Source organism: Salvelinus alpinus, chromosome 17 (assembly GCF_045679555.1).
Source record: "Salvelinus alpinus chromosome 17, SLU_Salpinus.1, whole genome shotgun sequence".
NCBI lineage: Eukaryota > Metazoa > Chordata > Actinopteri > Salmoniformes > Salmonidae > Salvelinus > Salvelinus alpinus.
Window position 1 is genome coordinate 29033758 of NC_092102.1, and position 20158 is coordinate 29053915.

Genomic DNA, 20158 nt, shown 5'->3' on the forward strand with positions numbered 1-20158 from the left:
TATAAAGGTGATATATGACAGAAAAGGTCTGTTTATTCGGTTGACAAAACAAGCAGTCCTAGTTCAGAATTTGAAATTCACATGTCCATTTCCAGGTCAACTTGCCAGATTGGAATTCCATTGCTGTGACATCATAAAGAGTGTGCATTATTCTGGAATGTCAATTATTTAGTGAAACTCAATTGTTGAAAACCCTGAGACAACAACAAACCAACCATATGGCTTAATGTTAGTCATGGGAAGTACTTCGCCACAGGGCAGCAATACCAACATGATGAAGGTATCGTCAGAGGCCTGGTATGTGTATTGAGTGATAAGATTTCTGTCTAGCCATTTACACTGAGGATCATCATTTTGTAAATGTTTATCACAATTGTCTGCATAAATAACTTTGCTTCCAGGTCCCCTACTGATGGAGACAAGCACAAACAAAATGTACCACAGGTATAGTGTAAAGACCACTTGTGCGTTACAGACCCTTCTACTGTATTCTTCTTGGTCTGATTGTCTGGTTGTGAGAGATGTAGTACTGTTATTCCTTCTATCCCGTCCCTTGTTGTGTAGCCGACTGCTGGCAGCGGGTGCACCAAGAGTGACTCCCCTGAGGGAGAGAAGAAGAACCAGGGACGTGTGGAGGACCAGATCAACGAGGAGCACCTTCAACGGATTGAGGCCATGTTCCATGAAGCAGACACCGACGGAGGGGGAGGTACATAGATTTCGTACCTCTCATCCACACCCCATCTCCTGTTGATCCAGTTCTGATAGAGAAATCCACTAGCTTGACGTCTTGTCTATATGCGGTAGAAATGAACCTGGAGACAAGGGTACCGTTCTGATGTCTCACTCCTCATGAAAGCCTCTTGACTATAGCAGTGCCATCGCTGTGCTCATTTTCAACACCGTCTGAAGATACGTTGTGGAATGATCAGAAATACAACCATGGTTCAACACTATTATCCTAATGACCCTCTTTTCTCCTCTCTTTCTCTCCCTCGCTGAAAGGATTGGATATGGAAGAGTTTCGTGAGGCAATCAAGAAGATCATGGGTGACATTGATGATGAAGATGTGGACATTATCTTTATGAAGGTGGACACCAACTGTGACGGCGGTGTGGACTGGGTGGGTGTCTGTCGGGCCAAGCTGGTAGTTTTCAGGACCGTAAAACAAAGGCTTTTTATATTTCTCAGGGTATGGGTTAATGGGTACACGGTGGTGCGTAATTGGGACTAGGGGGATGAAAAGAGTCAAATTACATCCTTCCTCGGGCTTTTTACATGTTCCGGTGGGTGTGTCCCAAAGAGTGACACTCGTCTCGCACAGTGAGCCCCCTCTGCCTCAAACCCCCAGCTGCCACCCCAAACCATTATTTATGATGATCGCTCCCCTGTTACTAGACAGAGGGCCAGACCAGGGATGTCTGTGTGCTGAGACAGAGGGTGACTGTGGTGGGAATCTCTTATCTAAATGCCTGAAGACTGAATAACCCCAATATTGTTAAAACTCCACCTTTCTCCACATACTTAATGGCTGCATCCAAAATGAAGGCACAGAAATGCACACCTGCTTAGAAGAGGTGCTGGCTAATAGAGTAGAACACTTGAAAAAGAAAAGCAGAGCTGCACATTCAACGTAGCGTTTGATCTGAAGCTATTGTGTTTTTGCTATCATAAGTGTTTGTAGGCTTATGTAGCCAAATTGTATTTATGATCACATGTTATCCATTCATGACTTATGTCTATTGACATCTGTAAATCAACCAATGAAATCAAGCCACAGCTAGCTTTGATTATGGACACCGGTGTGTGCGTGTGTGTGTCCTTTCAAACTATATAAACTAGTGATCTGCAGTGTTTGTCATTATACTCTGATGAAGACAGCTTGGCTGTCGGAACATTGGTTATAAAATGATTGCGTCTGAGCTCCTTGAGTGCGATGCACTCAAAATGAGTGCATCCAAAATGACACACTATTCCCTACTCTCTCTAGCGCACATGTGGGGAATAGGGTGCCATTTCTTATTCGCCTTTGGACATACAGTAGCTCATGATGTGTGCCTGTCTGCCTGTAGGATGAGTATCTAAACTACATGCTGCTGGAGTACAGGGAGAAGGACTCCCTAAAGAAGCAGAACCGTCCCCTCTACTTCCCCAAACCTCTAAAGATCGTCCCTGTGTAAGTGCTCTCTCACTTGGATCCTATTCATTACGGCACACCGTAGCAAAACGTTTTGCAATGGAAAACAAAAACAAGCATTTCTTATTGGAAAAGTCCAAGCAGGCCCTCTGTGTTTCAGTCCATTAATTCGACCCTGGGTTAGGTGTGTTGTCATGGTACGGTGCCATGACTGGGAGACCGGAGAAGGATGGGATGCTACTGCTGTATGTGAGACGAGTGATGGCTCTCCGATAGACATGGATGGTTCCTATTATCGTTGGCTAGGACGTTGGCTAGGACGTTGGCTAGGACGTTGGCTAGGACGTTGGCTAGGACAACTACTCCTCAGTTGTATGTGTGTGGAGAGGGTGAAAGAGATGATTTGCATATAACAGCGCCTTTTGTAGTTTCACATGTAAATTATTCAAAGGGTCCAAGGATTTTTGCCATGAATCTCCCATACTTTCTAACCCCCACTCTTTACACCCACGCCCTTTGCATTCTTCTGTTCTCTCAAGTGTATGCTTTCTTTCCTATTCTCTGTCTGTAGGGGTTGTGTGTGTGTGGCCATGCATGCATCCCCCTGTCTGTGTCAATGACTCATGTCCATGGATGACACATCACTGCTACTCTCCTTACTCACGGTGTGTCTATCTGAGATCACTGGCATCCAGTCCCCGGGGGTCTATTTCTGACTGTAGGAGACATGGATATAGGCAGTCTATAAATATCACCAGAGAATGGCTAAGATAATGTCATTTAATGGAATCGTTGGAGAACAGGTCTTTAGAAATATTGCAGCTTGCCACTTTTTTTCTCATATATATTTGACAAACAAAATACTCTGAATCCTAAATGTCCAATAATCCACACAGGTTTTGTTCTTTGACTGATGTCTTGGTGGTTTGTGAGGTCTGTGTCGTTTCTGTCTGGTTCTCTGCAGTGCCCACTGTGAGCCCATCGTTCGGCTGCAGTTCTACCCCTTCCAGACCCCCCAGGCAGAGAAGAACGGGGGGCAGGGCAGGGCCGTGCCCAAAACCCGCGCCCAGCTGGGACGCTACCTGTCTGTCAGCCGAGATGGCATCCTCAACTACTGGAGCGAGAGGTTCAAACTGACACGCACTGTCAACGTGAGTGTGTCTGTGTGTGCACGCCACTGTGTGTGTACAAGTGCATCTTTGTGTGTGCGCGCACTTAAAACACCAGAGTACTTCCCTTCAGAGGTTAGACTGAGGAGAGAGGAATTCAGTGCATTGCATGGTAGGATGAAAAAACATGAATTGAGTCGATGCTGCTCTTCCATAGAGAAGGATGGATGTCCTGTCACCACCTAGTCTATTTTAAAGTTGGCCACAATGACTCATCCATGGATATAAAGTAGACACCTGCCATGGCAATAAATCAGACCGGCATAGTTCAGCTCCACGGGGACAGGTGGTGCCACACATCACCCGTCTGATTGGGCGGGCCACTGAGGACACCGAAGGCGGATTGCCTCGTCTCTCCATGGGTCTGTTAAAACCACTGCTTCTGTAAAGGCTGACCAAGATTACCAACATCTCAATATATCTAAACCCTCTGAATCTTGCATGGGATGCTATCTCTGTAATGTGATCCAGAAGACCTATGCACCAAGCAGGTGTTTTACTTAAACCTTGTTACATGGGATTAGTGGTCTATACACAGTATACACAGAGTATACAAAACATTAAGAACAGCTGCTCTTTCCATGACAGACTGACCAGATGAATCCAGGTGAAAGCTATGATCCCTTATTGATGTCACCTGTTAAATCCACTTCAGTCAGTGTAGAGGAAGGGGAGGAGACCGGTTAAAAAAGGATTTTTAAGCCTTGAGAAAATTGAGACATGGATTGTGTGTGTGCCATTCAGAGGGTGAATGGGCAAGACTTCTATTGAAGTGCCTTTTGAACAGAGTATGGTAGTAGGTGCCAGGTTTGTGTCAACAACTGCCAAGCTGCTGTTTTCTTTCATGCTCAACAGTTTCTTGTGTGTATCAAGAATTGGCCCACCACCCAAAAGACATCCAGCCAACTTGACACAACTGTGGGAGTCAACATGGGCCATCATCCCTTTTGGAGTACCGCCCTCATGGAGTCTGTTTCTGACCGTTTGAGCAGACACATGCACATTTGTGGCCTGCTGGAGGTCATTTTGCAGGGCTCTGGCAGTGCTCCTCCTTGCACAAAGGCGGAGGTAGCGGTCCTGCTGCTGGGTTGTTGCCCTCCTACGGCCTCCTCCACGTCTCCTGATGTACTGGCCTGTCTCCTGGTAGCGCCTCCATGCTCTGGACACTACGCTGACAGACACAGCAAACCTTCTTGCCACAGCTCGCATTGATGTGCCATCCTGGATGAGCTGCACTACCTGAGCCACTTGTGTGGGTTGTAGACTCCGTCTCATGCTACCACTAGAGTGAAAGCACCGCCAGCATTCAAAAGTGACCAAAACATCAGCCAGGAAGCATAGGAACTGAGAAGTGGTCTGTGGTCACCACCTGCAGAACCACTCCTTTATTGGGGATGTCTTGCTAATTGCCTATAATTTCCACCTTTTTGTCTATTCCATATGCACAACAGCATGTGATATTTATTGTCAATCAGTGTTGCTTCCTAAGTGGACAGTTTGATTTCACAGAAGTGTGATTGACTTGGAGTTACAGTGTTCCCTTTATTTTTTTGAGCAGTGTATATATATATATACAGTGGGGAGAACAAGTATTTGATACACTGCCGATTTTGGAGGTTTTCCTACTTACAAAGCATGTAGAGGTCTGTCATTTTTATCATAGGTACACTTCAACTGTGAGAGACGGAATCTAAAACAAAAATCCAGAAAATCACATTGTATGATTTTTAAGTAATTAATTTGCATTTTATTGCATGACATAAGTATTTGATACATCAGAAAAGCAGAACTTAATATTTAGTACAGAAACCTTTGTTTGCATTTACAGAGATCATACGTTTCCTGTAGTTCTTGACCAGGTTTGCACACACTGCAGCAGGGATTTTGGCCCACTCCTCCATACAGACCTTCTCCAGATCCTTCAGGTTTCGGGGCTGTCGCTGGGCAATACGGACTTTCAGCTCCCTCCAAAGATTTTCTATTGGGTTCAGGTCTGGAGACTGGCTAGGCCACTCCGGGACCTTGAGATGCTTCTTACGGAGCCACTCCTTAGTTGCCCTGGCTGTGTGTTGCGGGTCGTTGTCATGCTGGAAGACCCAGCCACGACCCATCTTCAATGCTCTTACTGAGGGAAGGAGGTTGTTGGCCAAGATCTCGCGATACATGGCCCCATCCATCCTCCCCTCAATACGGTGCAGTCGTCCTGTCCCCTTTGCAGAAAAGCATCCCCAAAGAATGATGTTTCCACCTCCATGCTTCACGATTGGGATGGTGTTCTTGGGGCTGTACTCATCCTTCTTCTTCCTCCAAACACGGCGAGTGGAGTTTAGACCAAAAAGCTCTATTTTTGGCTCATCAGACCACATGACCTTCTCCCATTCCTCCTCTGGATCATCCAGATGGTCATTGGCAAACTTCAGACGGGCCTGGACATGCGCTGGCTTGAGCAGGGGGACCTTGCGTGCGCTGCAGTATTTTAATCCATGACGGCGTAATGTGTTACTAATGGTTTTCTTTGAGACTGTGGTCCCAGCTCTCTTCAGGTCATTGACCAGGTCCTGCCGTGTAGTTCTGGGCTGATCCCTCACCTTCCTCATGATCATTGATGCCCCACGAGGTGAGATCTTGCATGGAGCCCCAGACCGAGGGTGATTGACCGTCATCTTGAACTTCTTCCATTTTCTAATAATTGCGCCAACAGTTGTTGCCTTCTCACCAAGCTGCTTGCCTATTGTCCTGTAGCCCATCCCAGCCTTGTGCAGGTCTACAATTTTATCCCTGATGTCCTTACACAGCTTTCTGGTCTTGGCCATTGTGGAGAGGTTGGAGTCTGTTTGATTGAGTGTGTGGACAGGTGTCTTTTATACAGGTAATGAGTTCAAACAGGTGCAGTTAATACAGGTAATGAGTGGAGAACAGGAGGGCTTCTTAAAGTAAAACTAACAGGTCTGTGAGAGCCGGAATTCTTACTGGTTGGTAGGTGATCAAATACTTATGTCATGCAATAAAATGCAAATTAATTACTTAAAAATCATACAATGTGATTTTCTGGATTTTTGTTTTAGATTCCGCCTCTCACAGTTGAAGTGTACCTATGATAAAAATTACAGACCTCTACATGCTTTGTAAGTAGGAAAACCTGCAAAATCGGCAGTGTATCAAATACTTGTTCTCCCCACTGTATGTACACTACCGTTCAAAAGTTTGGGGTCACTTAGAAATGTCCTTATTTTTTGAAAGACAAGCACTTTGTTATATATATATATATATATTATTTTTCCCCCATTTAAAATAACATCCAATTGATCAGAAATAGTGTAAACATTGTTAATGTTGTAAATGCCCAGCAACAGCCCCAAAACATCACTGCTCTAGAGGAGATCTGCATGGAGGAATGGGCCAAAATACCAGCAACAGTGTGTGAAAACCTTGTGAAGACTTACAGAAAACGTTTGACCTCTGTCATTGCCAACAAAGGGTATATAACAAAGTATTGAGAAACTTTTGTTATTGACCAAATACTTATTTTCCACCATAATTTGCAAATAAATTCATTAAAAATCCTACAATGTGATTTTCTGGATATTTTTTTCTCATTTTGTCTGTCATAGTTGAAGTGTACCTATGATGAAAATTACAGGCCTCTCATCTTTTTAAGTGGGAGAACTTGCACAATTGGTGGCTGACTAAATACTTTTTTGCCCCACTGTATGTGTGGTTCTAGTGGTCTACTGACTTTTGACCTTCCTCCTCTGTCTGTCCTCTATCAGTTGGACCAGCTGAAACGAGCCCCCCCCTCCACCTCCATCCAACAGATCTGGGTAACCGACATGATCTGCTTGAGCAACCTTAACCTCCTGGCCATCGCCTCCACTGGACGAGACGTTGGTGTGTATGCATGTGTGGAGCCTGCAGCAAGTGCATGTGAGGGTGTGTCTGTAAGAATTGTAATTAACCCTGAACAAAACCATGAACCAAATCAGACCAGATTCGGTAGTAGCAATTTAACATCCCTTGCTTTCACTTTGTATAGCTTTAGACATTATTTGATGTGTTTCTCTGTGTATTATGCCTGTCTGTGTGTTAGAGTTTTATGACATCAGCGCCAGCAAGTGTGACATTGTATTCTCTCTGACTGGACTGGAGGGCTACGCGGTTGTCATGGATTACTGGTAGGGCATTGGCAAGTGCATTGGATTTCCTGGCACCAGCTAGTCTAGTAACTTATATTACTGATAGGGCAATGGCTATGTTTTTAGATTACAGATAGGCAGTGGTGGAAAGTACCTAATTGTCATACTTGAGTAAAAGTAAAGATACCTTAATAAAAAATTACTCAAGTGAAAGTCACCCAGTAAAATACTACTTGAGTAAAAGTCCTAAAAGTATTTTGGTTTTAAATATATTTAAGTATCAAAAGTGAATAATTGCTAAAATATACTTAAGTGTCAAAAGTAAGTGTAAATCATTTCAGATTCCTTATATTAAGCAAACCAGATGGCACAATGTTCTTGTTTTTAAATTTACTGATAGCCAGGGGCACACTCCAACACTCAGACACAATTTAAAATGAAGCATTTGTGTTTAGGGATTCTGCCAGATAAAAGACGGTAGGGATGACCATGGATATTCTCTTGATGTGTATGATTTGGATCATTTTCCTGTCCTGCTAAGCATTTCTAAATGTAACGAGTACTGTTGGGTGTCAAGGAAAATGTATGGAGTAAAAAGTACAGATACCCCAAAAAACAACATAAGGTTGCTTGTAAGTATTTTTACATAAGTACTTTACACCACTGCTGATAGGGCATTGGCTAGGACTTTCAATTACTGGTATGACATTGGCTATAGGGCATCACACATTTAGATAAAACATCAGGTCAGTCGACGGGAGGATCTGTTAACGATACATTTTGTTGTGTATGGCTAATTTCCCACACTGTCTGTCTGTCTATATGTCTGTCCAGGTCAGATGGAACCAAAGCAGTGTTTTCGATAGGGGACATTGAGGGTTATGTGTCTGTCTTCATCTCCAGTGATGTGCTCCAGTATGGACTGTTCAACAGCGGGGCCTTTAAGTCTGGTACTAACCCTCCCTGTCCTGATCCAACACTCCCTTCACTGTACATTATCAAACCCTTCACTGTACATTATCAAACCCTTTCTCTTCACCTTATGATGGTTCTCAGCTAGTTGGGTGGATGGTTACCCTCTCTCTCTGTCTCAGGGGGGAATTGCCGCATCCCTGTCCCAGCTCTGTTGAAGAACACCTCCAAGTATTTCCTGTGTTTCAAAGTGGTACGTTACTCTACAAAGGCAATTATTCTGGTCAGTCTAAGAGCAGGAATCTGTGCATGGTTTTGTTATAGCCCAGCAGTAACACTTGATTCAAATATTTAACTAATTAAGGTCTTCACTTTACTTACAATTATGCTGAATTAGGGTCTGTTACTGTAGGCTTTTGAATGAATGTCTACCCACCAGTAGATCTTTAGGACTGGAATGAAGATTTGGGTGGACGGTAACCCTCTCTCCTGCTCCAGAGTTTTGCAGAGATGTAAAGGATTTGATGAAAATAACGTTAATGATAAGGTCTCTATTTTTTATAATAGTCAACACAGTTTTACGTCTGTTGGAGAGGAAGGAAAAAGAAAGGGATGACAACAGCATTGTGAGAGATGGAGAAGGGGATGGGGTTATGGAGAGAGTGTCTCTACCTCTGTGATGGATCAGTCTGTCACAAAGGGACTGTCCCATTACCCATCTGTGACCCTGGGGACATATCACTTGACTAATACATACTAATCAGGTCGAAGATGATAGTCTGCTTGTCAGGGGGGAGCCTGGGCTGGAAGATGGACTGATTGACTTCAGTAGACCTCATACTTCCATTAGACCACCTTCATTTCCCTCTCAGCAGCCTTTATTACACTACTCTATTGCCTATTTATTACTTTGGTCTCTTATTTTATCAGTATCCCACCTTTTTCACGCCATTACTGTATCTCTTCTTTTCATGCCTCTGTGCCACCCCCCCAGGCCCTGCACAATAACTGGTGCCATCAGATCCGCTTTCTACCGGAGTTAAACGCTGTCGCCACCTGCTGTGCATCTGACCAAACTTCCATGGTTCTCACCACTGTGCCCCACTCTCAGAAGGCTAAAATCCAGTACGTTCCCCATGCCCTGCACACAGTGCATGTTCCTACATAGTGGTCCAGGAACTCTCTCTTCTACCTTATTCCACTCACACATATCTGTATCTCTGTCGACCTTACAGAGGAACAGGGCCCATATTCACAAAGCGTTTTTGAGTGCTGATCTAGGATCAGCTGCCCTTTAAAAGTCCTACTTTTAAGACACTGAACATTTTTAAGAGCCCTGATTGTTACAGTAGCATTTTGCTCATTTTCACAAAAGTACTAAATGTTTAGGAATACAATTTGTTTCTAAAAATACTAAATGTTTAGGAATACAATTTGTTTCCAAAAGTACAAAATATTTAGGAACACAATTTGTTTCCAAAAGTACTAAATGTTTAGGAATACAATTTGTTTCCAAAAGTACTAAATGTTTAGGAATACAATTTGTTTCCAAAAGTACTAAATGTTTAGGAATACAATTTTTTTCCAAAAGTGAATGTGTGCTTTCTCCATCATAGCAACTCATTCTTTCAGCTGAGGAAGGGAATCCTCTGCTTTGACTACTCTCCCGAGTTTAACATTCTGGGTAAGAGATTGATTAGGATGAATCCTCCTTCACTAAAGTCTAATAATAAGGCAATTAGTAATCAGCAGTCTTTTTTTCACCACCTGCATTTTTGTTTCTTACATTTTTTTTTACTGTCAAATCTTTACTTTGTGTAGATAAATGAATTACAAAGTTAAAAGAAGGGTTGTGTTTTGAATGTGAATCCCTGTCATAGTGACTGGAGGCTTTGACCGCATTGTGAGGATATGGAACCCCTACGTGAACAACTGTGCCACCTCTCAGATGAAGGGCCACTCCACAGCCATCACACACATCGTGGTCAACAGCAGCGACAACAAGATCATCAGCATCTCCAAGGACAAGGTCTGTCTGGGGACAAACCTGATCTACGGTCTCTGGTTCCTCGGTGATCAGGATTACTTGAAATCATGTTATGAGAAATGTGATGAGCAAGAATTGCCATGAATGTAAGAGAAGCACTGCTTGATTTCACGCACATGATCACACTGTTTTCTTTCCTATTCTCTGTCTGTGTCTCAGAATGTGCGTGTGTGGGACCTGCAGGACTGTGCCTGTCTCCAGAACATCCACTCCAGGAATGTGACCATGAGTCGCTTCCCTATCTCAAGTGTCCACTACAACAGAGACACCAACACCTTGGTGCTGGCCACCTTTCTGGTAGGCTCCCCACCTTGTTCATTCACATACTGTAGGACACATAAAAGGGGACTGATTGAAGTAATCAAAGCCCTAGGAAGATTAGCGCTGGCTAAGTGGTCCGCTAATGGGCATCGAGGAAGCCATGCAAATGCGATTTATCGTCTCACACAAATATGTTACAGCTACTCTAGCATCAACAGCTATGCTTTTTTTTGCCTATTATAACGGCAATCTTTGTGCAGATAGGGGTTCTACATGGAGTGGTGGATGATGTGGATACTGTTCACAAGCTGCAGACATCACATGAGCAGCCCCTGTGTACAGCTCTCTATAACACCAACTTCAAACAGGTAAGTTGTTGGGTATACTCTAAAACACCAGGTGGCTGGATGAATGAACAAATAACTAATTCATTAAGAGATGAAAGAACAATGTTCTGTCCCATTTGAACCCCAATGTGTCTGCCTTCTCTCTGTTCCAGGTAGTGAGTGGCTGTCATAACGGCGTGGTGAGTGTGTGGGAAATCCTGACTGGGGAGAAGGTCATGCAATTCCAGACATCCCCGGAGAAGGCGGTGGAGGTGACGGCCATGACGTTTGACGGGCCCAAGCGCCGCCTCATCACGGGGTCCAAGGATGGTAGCCTGCGCCTGTGGAACTTCAACAACGGAGCGCTGCTAGCTACACTCCCCATATTGAATGATAACGAGGTAGAAGTTACGCCTAACTACAGATCAGGGATCAGTAGCTAGCCTACCTTCGTTCAGCCTTATCCAATAGGGGGATAAGAAAATCTGATCCTGCTCTTTTTCCAGGTGACGGGGGTCATTTACATCAACCAAAGGATATATGTGTCCGGCTGGAGCAAAAGGGTCATGTGGTACTTGTGAGTACACCTCCCATCGACACCATGTGTCATTAAAGTCTGCAGGGTTAAATGTATACTGAGCAATGTGATGACATCATACACTGCGGAACAACTTCATGCTGGATGATGTTGTATTGCTGAGTGTACCTTTTTAAGGCTCCTCTGATGGAGTGTGGTTGTTGCTGTGGCTGCCAGGGATGTGAAGGAGGATATGGAGATGGAGTACCGTATCTGGAACCAGTACCATGCCGAGGATATCTACTCCATGCATGCCCACGGCAACAAGATGCTTGTGACCGCCTCCTACAGTGGTGACATCATCGTATGGAACATCGACTCGGGGCGAGCCTTCTGCCGCTTCAACGCCTGCGAGAGTTCGCGACCACTGCTGCCCAATCGGGTGAGGGGATAGTGATCATACTTACTTTTTGACCAATCCCCTAGAACAGGGGGTTTCAAACTGGGGTCCATGGCCCCCTAGGGTGCGCGGCGGTACTGCAGGGGGTCAGCGTAATTTTTTAAATATTTTTTTTTATTATTTGGAGAAAAAGCATTATTTTATGAATATTGCTAGCTACAACAGAATGCCATTTTTATGTCTGCATCCAGTATGAAGGAAGTTATATGTAGTTTCACGAGCCAATGCTAACTAGCGTTAGCACAATTAATTAAAATCTACAGAAACAGTTAACATGCCAAAATCTCGAATTATCCGTCTAATATGGAGGAAATTGGTCACTAATTACATTTTTTTTTCTGCATAGAACATTCTTAGGTGGCCAGTTTAAATTGTAATTTTCAGTGTTAACTTAAACGACCAAACCAGATAGAAAGCATCCAGAAAAGATATTGAACTATATATATTATTTTATAATACCATTTTTGAGAACTAACAATGCATACTATTGTAGGACTTTAAAACTGCAAAATTGTCTCTCAGCTCTATGCCAAACTGTGTAGAATTGCTGGATGTTAGCTTCAAAACTGCAAAATATTTTCTCAGCTGCCAAGATACCTTTCTAGCTAATAGGTTATGTTAGAGTTTACACTTCCTCTTCCAATTAAGTGTGTGGAGGTCAAAATAATGAAACTCTATTCATTTTAAAATGTTGATTACTTCTACTTGCCATTATCATTCACCTGATAATCAATCAAATGTATTTATAAAGCCTTTTTTACATCAGCTGAAGTCAAAGTGCTGTACAGAAACCCAGCCTAAAACCCAAACAGCAAGCAATGCAGATGTAGAAGCATGGTGGCTAGAAAAAACTCCCTAGAAAGGCAGAAACCTAGAGAAGAACCAGGCTCTGAGGGGTGGCCAGGCCTCTTCTGGCTGTGCCGGGTTCAGATTTATAACCGTACATGGACAAGATGTTCAAACATTCATAGATGACCAGCCGGGTATTATAATAATCATCATAATAATAGCACCTCAGGAGTAAATGTCAGTTGGCTTTTTATAGCCGAGCATTCAGTGTGAGAGACAGCAGGTGCGGTAGAGAGAGAGAGTCGAAAACAGCAGGTCAGGGACAAGGTAGCACGTCCGGTGAACAGGTCAGGGTTCCATAGCCGCAGGCTACAAGACGCAAGTTTATTTATATTTTGCTAACATATGATGGGGGTCCCTGGGTTGCCAGTTTGCCTGGGCAGGGGGTCCCTGGGCAAGTAAAGTTTGAAAACCCCTATGCTAGAAGGCTAAATGATCATGTTTTTGTTGCCCAATCCTGCCTTCCAGGTGATTGACAGGTCAGCTTTTGACAGATTTGAGGCGTCAGAGTCTAAGAGCTCGTTTGATGAGAGCGAATGGACAGATTCATCAGAGTACAGAGGGGAGGCCACAGTCTCCCATTCCAGCCAGGGGGTCTCAGTGGGGCCCGGTGCACCCCCACCTCATCCCACCTCTCCTCAGGAGGACAAGGACAGCTCTTGCAGCAGCCCCCCTGAGATGATCCAGGTGAGACATTCTGACCCATAACTGCTGACCAGGGTTAAGATCCATTCATGAAGTGAATTGAAAAAATAAATCGCTGTGTGTTTTCAATGAGAATGTATTATTTGCCTGAATTGAAAACTGAATTGACCTCAACCCTGCTTCTAACCCTCCCTTTGGCTTCTCTCTTAGTTGATATTTGACCTTGTTTGACCCCACCAGGAGGAGTCAGGCGCTGAGAAAGAAAATGAGAGAACTCATCAGAAGAAGTCGCCAAAGCAGCGGCACAAGAGCGGCAAACCTCAGCCATTCAGTGCAAAAGAGTTAGAGAAACCCAGACTGGCTGTGGAGAAGGTATGGGCTAATGGACCAGTCAGTGAGAGTCTGTGGACGCAGCATTGGACACCCTCAGATACTGAGCAATATTCCCACGACATCAGAGCAGATCAGGTCACAATGATGTAACAAGTACCAACAAAGTGGTTGAACACACACAAATCCCCTCCTTCACTTCCTCGCTCCCTCAGGCTCTTTTCCTGGGAACCAGGGAGCGGAGCCCTGACACAGCCATCCTGCTGACCAGTGCAGCTGACGGCTATGTGTACGCCTGGTCCATCCACCACCTGGGGGGACTGCTGGGAAAGTTCCGGGCGGTCCACTCCGAGGACACGGCCATCAGCACCATGTCTACTGATCTGCAAGACCAGATGCTGCTAACTGGGGACAGCACCGGCTACATCATGGTTGGTCAGAAGAATCGTAGAGGATTAGTAGCGCAGACGTTCCCATATCAGAATATTACGATATATGAGAATATGGTTGTTTAGCTGCTAGCAGACGCTTATCTGAAGCAACTTGCAGTTAACACTTTCTATCCCCCTCCCCAGCTGTGGGACATAGAGAGGTACTGCTTCTGTATGCAAGGGGAGCGGGAGGGGATGGCCCCTCTGGAAAAGGCCGTTCATCTGCCCAGCCTCATCCCCAGGTACTGTAAGGTGACTGGGCCTCGCAGGATGAAGGTGGAGAAGAGAACCGAGGTGCAGCATAGAGAGAGAACATACTAGAGTAACACGTCATAAACCTTTCTAGCATTCTAATTTGGTGGGTGAGAGTAGGATGAGATAGATGGTTACAAAATCAGTCATGTTCTGTATGGCACACTGTAGTGAAATGTTTTGCAACAGAAGACCGATATCAGTGTTACGCAAGTTTCTGTAGCACATCCTCCATTTTAAAAAGTTTTCTCTGCTTCGTGCCTACCGCACACAACCCTGTTCAGACAAATTTTACATGTTGATTTCAGTGGCTTTCTGGGAAATAAATATTGAAAATGCATAGCAACAAATCCATTGTTGCTTTCTCACTGACTAATTATTATACACTGAGTGTACAAAACATTAAGAACACCTTCCTAATATTGAGTTGCACCCTCTTTTGCCCTCTACAAGGTGTCAAAAGTGTTCCACTGGGTTGCTGGCCCATGTTTACTCCAATGCTTCCCATAGTTGTGTCAAGTTGGCTGAATGTCCTTTGGGTGGTGGACCATTCTTGATACACATGGGAAACTGTTGAGCATGAAAAACCCAGCAACGTTGCAGTTCTTGACACAAACCAGTGCACATGTCACCTACTACCATAAAGGCACTTAAAAGGCACTTAAATATTTTGTCTTGCTCATTCACCCTCTGAATGCCACACATACACAATCCAATATTTCAATTGTCTCAAGGTTTAAAAATCCTTCTTTAACCGGTCTCCTCTCCTTCATCTACACTGTCATGGAAAGAGCATTTGTTCATAATATTTTATACACTCAGTGTACATGGATATATTATTTTCACCACATTATCCATTTCATTCCAATCAAAGAGGATTGTAGTTTATAACCCTGTCTCATTTATTCATTAATTCTTCACGGTTTCCACTTGTCCAGGTGGTGGATGGCTGGAGCGTCTCCCTCACCCCTCCGCCCCTCCTCAGCTCCTGGCGGGGTCACCTGAAGGGCATCGTTAGTCTGGAGTACGTGGAACGTTTCCGCCTCATTGTCACCGCCAGCCTGGATTGTAACGTGCGACTGTGGACCATCGCTGGCAGCTACATAGGTGTGGTGCTCTCATATGGGCCTGTTGCGGTCTCATTTTTACGTTTGACCAGATGCTCTTATCCAGAGCGACTTCAGGAGTAATTAGGGTTAAGTGCCTTGCTCAAGGGCACATCAAAAGTGTTTTCACTTAGTCGGCTCTGGGATTCGACTCGGCAACCTTTCGATTACTGGCCCAACGCTCTTAACCACTAGTGTACCTGCTGCCCTGTGTGCTCTTGTTTCAAAAGCACCTAGATGAAAATTGTATCATTTCAAATCAAGTTTTATTTGACACATGGTCCGTAACAGTGAAATGCTTTTAGGACAGTGGGGGTCTTGCTATCAGTCTTTTTTTTTTTTTTTTTTTTGATTGAATCACACCTGTACAGTCAAATATAATCACAATACAATGTTTGAGCTATCAGTCATAATAGAGGATGGATGCGCATGTCTGGTTGGAGGCTGGTTGGAGGCTAGGGTAGAGGTAATGTCAAGCTAACTAGAAGTGTTTCCTTCAGGCACATTTGGCCAGGCCCAGTGGTGTGTGGGAGACCACCATGCCTTCCCCTGGGAACTGCCAGTGGACCTGAGGAGGGTTGGCTCCTGCCAGACCCTCAAAGTGCTCAACCAGGGAACACAACCCCACTGGAAGTAAGTCTCAAACCCGAAAGGGCAAAGTGCAACCTGGGAGTTTTTGGTCTCACTGTGACTCCTCTATTGTGAGTGCATTGCTGAGCCATTGGTTTTTGACTTAAACATGTCCTACTATACAGTAAGCCTACATGCTTTTTAAATTTATTGTATTGTGTGTTGTGGCTCTATGGTTTTACATTTCTAATGCTGCACACATTTCCCACCTGTGACGATAAAGATTTACTGAACTGAGTCCAAAAAACTAAACAGCTGTGCCAAGCGTATCCTGGAGACACTGACCCAGCAGAAGCTCCGGCATACAGCCATGGCCAGCACTGCCTCTGACCTGCAGGAGCTGGTGCCAACCGACCCACGAATCGCCCAGTACAGCAACGACCAGATCGAGGAGACCTGGCAGCACTGGCAAGAGAAGGGCAAACAGGTGAGAGGCAGGAGGATGACAACGGGGTACTGGATAGTGGGGATACATAGGTGCTCCATATATATGGCCAGCTATATCACATTGAATTGTTAGTTCCACAATCTTACTTTCAAATCTTTGTGGTTATATTGTTCAAATTAATCAAGTTTAATTTGAATGTTATATAGCACTGTAAAGTGTGGTTGGGTTTAGGTGTGAGAGAGCATTACTTACTAATCTATATGTTGTATTTCCCCTGCAGACGAGTGCCATCCTGGGGCTTGCCTACAAGCAGAAAGTGAGGCACCGGCCCTCCTGTCCCCTGGACCTCCAGGTGTCCTTTAGCAGCCGAGAGCAGGTGGGTGCTTCCCATTTTTACCATGACCATCTCCTTGTTCCTCCGCATGAGACTATTAGGGTTGGGGTAAATTCCACAAATTCAATTCTTATTCAATTACCTCCCAGCTGTCACTTAACGTTCTGAGAACCGTATGTTTCTTAGAGCTTGGTGAGCGTGTGGTTATCCTATGGTTATTTTGCATACAACCTTCCCACAGCATTCTGGGAATAGTGCAGGATACCCAGCTAGCACATAACGTTCTGAGAACCATATGTTTCATAGGTGGGAATTTTGGTACTTCAAATATAATTTTATTTGTTACGTCGAATACAACAGGTGTAGACTTTACTGTGAAATGCTTACTTACGTGCCCTTTCCCAACAATGCAGAGTTAAAAAATAGTAACACAATAAAATAACGAGACTATATTCAAGGAGTACCGGTACCGAGTCAATATGCAGGGGTAAGAGGTAGATGTAATACAGTAAATGCAATGTTATCAACACATGGAAACCATGTATTTGATAGCATTCCGCTCCAGCCATTACCATGAGCCTGTCCTCCCCAATTAAGATGCCACCAACCTCTTGTGACATGTAGGTAGGGGTAGGCAATCAGGTTTGATAATAAACAGAGTAACAGCAGCATATGTGAAAGAGTGTGTGCGTGCATGTGGCGTCAATATGTGTGCGTGGGTGGGTGTGTGTGTGTTGGAGTGTCAGTGTAGTATGTGGGTAGAGTCCAGTGAGTCTGCATAGAGCCGGTGCAAGAGAGTCAGTGCAAATAAAAAGGGGGTCAATGCAAATATTCCGGGAAGCCATTTGATTAACTGTTGAGCAGCCTTATGGCTTGGGGGTAGAAGCTATTCAGGAGCCTTTTGGTCCCAGACTTGGTGCTCCAGTACCGCTTGCTTCAGCATAACGTTTCCTTGTGGTTCTATTTTAAAGTAATGTTCTCATTGTTCTGAGAACATTTAAGAAACAAAGTTTTTCTGTGGGAATTTCAGTACTTCAGCAGGTTTCCTCGTGGTTCTATTTAAAGTCATGTTGTCAGAACATTAAGAACTTTCGATAAAAATAACATTCTAAGAATGCGATTTAAAAACATGCATTCCATTCTCAGCATCAACAAAACACTCTATCCTCCATCTTAAGTGTGTTTGCTGCGCCCACTAATTTGCCACGCCTCATCTTAGAGTGCTTATTTCCTTTTGAAATGGGGTCTGTTTTGAGTAGATTAAAATGAACAGCTTTGTATGAATTTTAAAAACACCATCCTGGTGGCACAGTGGACTAATTCCAGGTATTTACATTTACATTTAAGTCATTTAGCAGACGCTCTTATCCAGAGCGACTTAGAAGAGATCATAGGTTTGAATCTCACTGACACGTGCCACAATAAAAAATAAATGTGTTTGCATGATTAATGCATAAGCAAATTAATGTATGTATCCTATCTGTGCTTGGAGTGCAAAACAGTTAACCCAAACAAAGTTAGCAGTGTTATTAAGTCTTATTGAAACATTCAGTGAAAGTTAAGTTATTCAAAAACCTTCAAATAACTTATAATTTCTGTTTTCAGAACGTTAAAACTTTACAGGAAAACATTCTGGGAACCATAGTAAAATGTTCTGACTTCCCTGCAACCTACAAATGAATGTTCCCAGAACAGGCAAAACATCCATTCTCAGAACGTTTAAAAAAACGTTCAGTTTCACCGGTTAGGAAACGTATGGCTTCGCTCCCTGAAACAATGGGAATCCAAAAACGTGCGTTCCCACAACTTTCAAGAAACCAAATGTGCTAGCTGGGCTCTCCCTGGAAATTCCATTTAATTAACTTAAAATTCCAGGTCAGTCTTTAAATTCAGAGATAATTAATTTCCTCTCAATTCCAATGTTGGGTCAATTCAAATAATTAAATTCCCAATTCAATATCCCCGACAATTCCACAAATCCCAATTTGAATTAAATTCCCTCAGGCTTTCAGGCTGATCATGTCACTGTTCAGAATGCCTAGCTGGAAATATATAAAAACATGTTGAAATTATTTAACACCTGCAGTGAATTTTTTTATACTAAGGTCATTAATTCCAATTACTGGGAAATGTACAAATATTCAATTCCAAAGGTTAAATATTTTTCCCAATTCAAGCAGTCTAATTTAAATTCCATAACTTGATGATTGTTAATTTGAATTGAATTCAATGTGAATTCTCCACTTCATTAGTGAATTCAACAATTGAATTTCTAATTAAACTGGAATTGACCCCAACCCTGGAGGATTTACCTCATAATGTAACATTATATACAGCAAGACTCAATGCTTGTCATAGATGTAAAGCCTCACAGGAGACACAAATACTAATTTTGTGTGTATTCAGCTCCTACTCTAACATTTTTCATTGTCCATTGCAGCTACGGGTGTACAAGTCGATGCCCTGCACATCCCTGCTGCCCATCATCCAGCCTCCGGTACCTGAGTTACTGAAGGAGCAGCAGCAGAAGACCCAGGACGGGGCTGACATGCTGGGCAAGCAGAAGAGGAACAACAAGCGTGGCGCTCATGTACGCTTCAGCTCGGCCAAAGGGGCGCGCAGGAAGTCTATTGCTCCCAAACAGCAGATCAGGGGAGGCAGCAGCATCGCCTAGGGAACTGAGTAGCTGTGATTGTGGCAGTGTCCATTGGTTTTACCTGTTATTTCTCCCTGTTTCTGAATTAACTGTTTCAATACACAATTTGTGTAATTACTGTCATGTTATTAAATTGTTTTAATTGGCACCAGTTTCACTGTCTACCACACAGTGGTGACAACCTTCGAGTGGACTTAGGGCTATCAGTTATCTCCAGTGGCATCCTCTTTATGACCTCATTAACACAAAACACTGACCCCTGGAGATGCATGCTCACACACTCTGCATTGTTGGGGCCAATAAGTAAGCATTTCACTTTAACTCCACCTGTTGTTTACAAAGCATGTGACAAATACAATTTGATTTGCACACATACCCACACACACACCTGATGAGAGGAAAGTTTATCAACAAAAATACCCTTTGGCTTTGGAGGAAGTGGAGGTATCTTTCAAACGTATTTAATGGAATCGTAATCGTTCTCCTCAAATATGATTGGCTGCCGCTCCGCCCATTTTAGGGCCAACCGGAGTTCAGTTTACCGTCATTCCTCATGCGCTCTTCGCGTTGTCTC

The 20158-nt window shown here is 43.8% G+C and overlaps 1 protein-coding gene across 1 annotated transcript; it reads left to right on the plus strand.

Moving 5' to 3' along the window:
* The first annotated feature begins 235 nt into the window (after positions 1 to 235).
* On the plus strand, positions 236 to 19646 carry LOC139541855 (WD repeat-containing protein on Y chromosome-like). Its single transcript, XM_071346751.1, has 25 exons — positions 236 to 280; positions 565 to 709; positions 1006 to 1124; positions 2074 to 2177; positions 3103 to 3289; positions 7078 to 7195; positions 7395 to 7479; positions 8275 to 8386; positions 8525 to 8605; positions 9347 to 9477; positions 9969 to 10036; positions 10233 to 10381; positions 10559 to 10696; positions 10921 to 11028; positions 11160 to 11387; positions 11493 to 11563; positions 11741 to 11945; positions 13281 to 13499; positions 13698 to 13829; positions 14003 to 14218; positions 14363 to 14512; positions 15409 to 15577; positions 16077 to 16209; positions 16462 to 16633; positions 19444 to 19646. The coding sequence occupies exons 1-25, from the start codon at positions 236 to 238 to the stop codon at positions 19600 to 19602; spliced, it is 3444 nt and encodes a 1147-aa protein (XP_071202852.1). The 3' UTR covers positions 19603 to 19646.
* The last annotated feature ends 512 nt before the right edge of the window (positions 19647 to 20158 follow it).

Coding starts and splice junctions, on each gene's coding strand:
- LOC139541855 (XM_071346751.1), top strand. CDS start 236: ATGGGAAGTACTTCGCCACAGGGCAGCAATACCAACATGATGAAG. Junction 11,564..11,740: donor AAAAGGGTCATGTGGTACTT/GTGAGTACACCT, acceptor TGTGGCTGCCAG/GGATGTGAAGGAGGATATGG. Junction 13,500..13,697: donor GCCCCCCTGAGATGATCCAG/GTGAGACATTCT, acceptor TGACCCCACCAG/GAGGAGTCAGGCGCTGAGAA.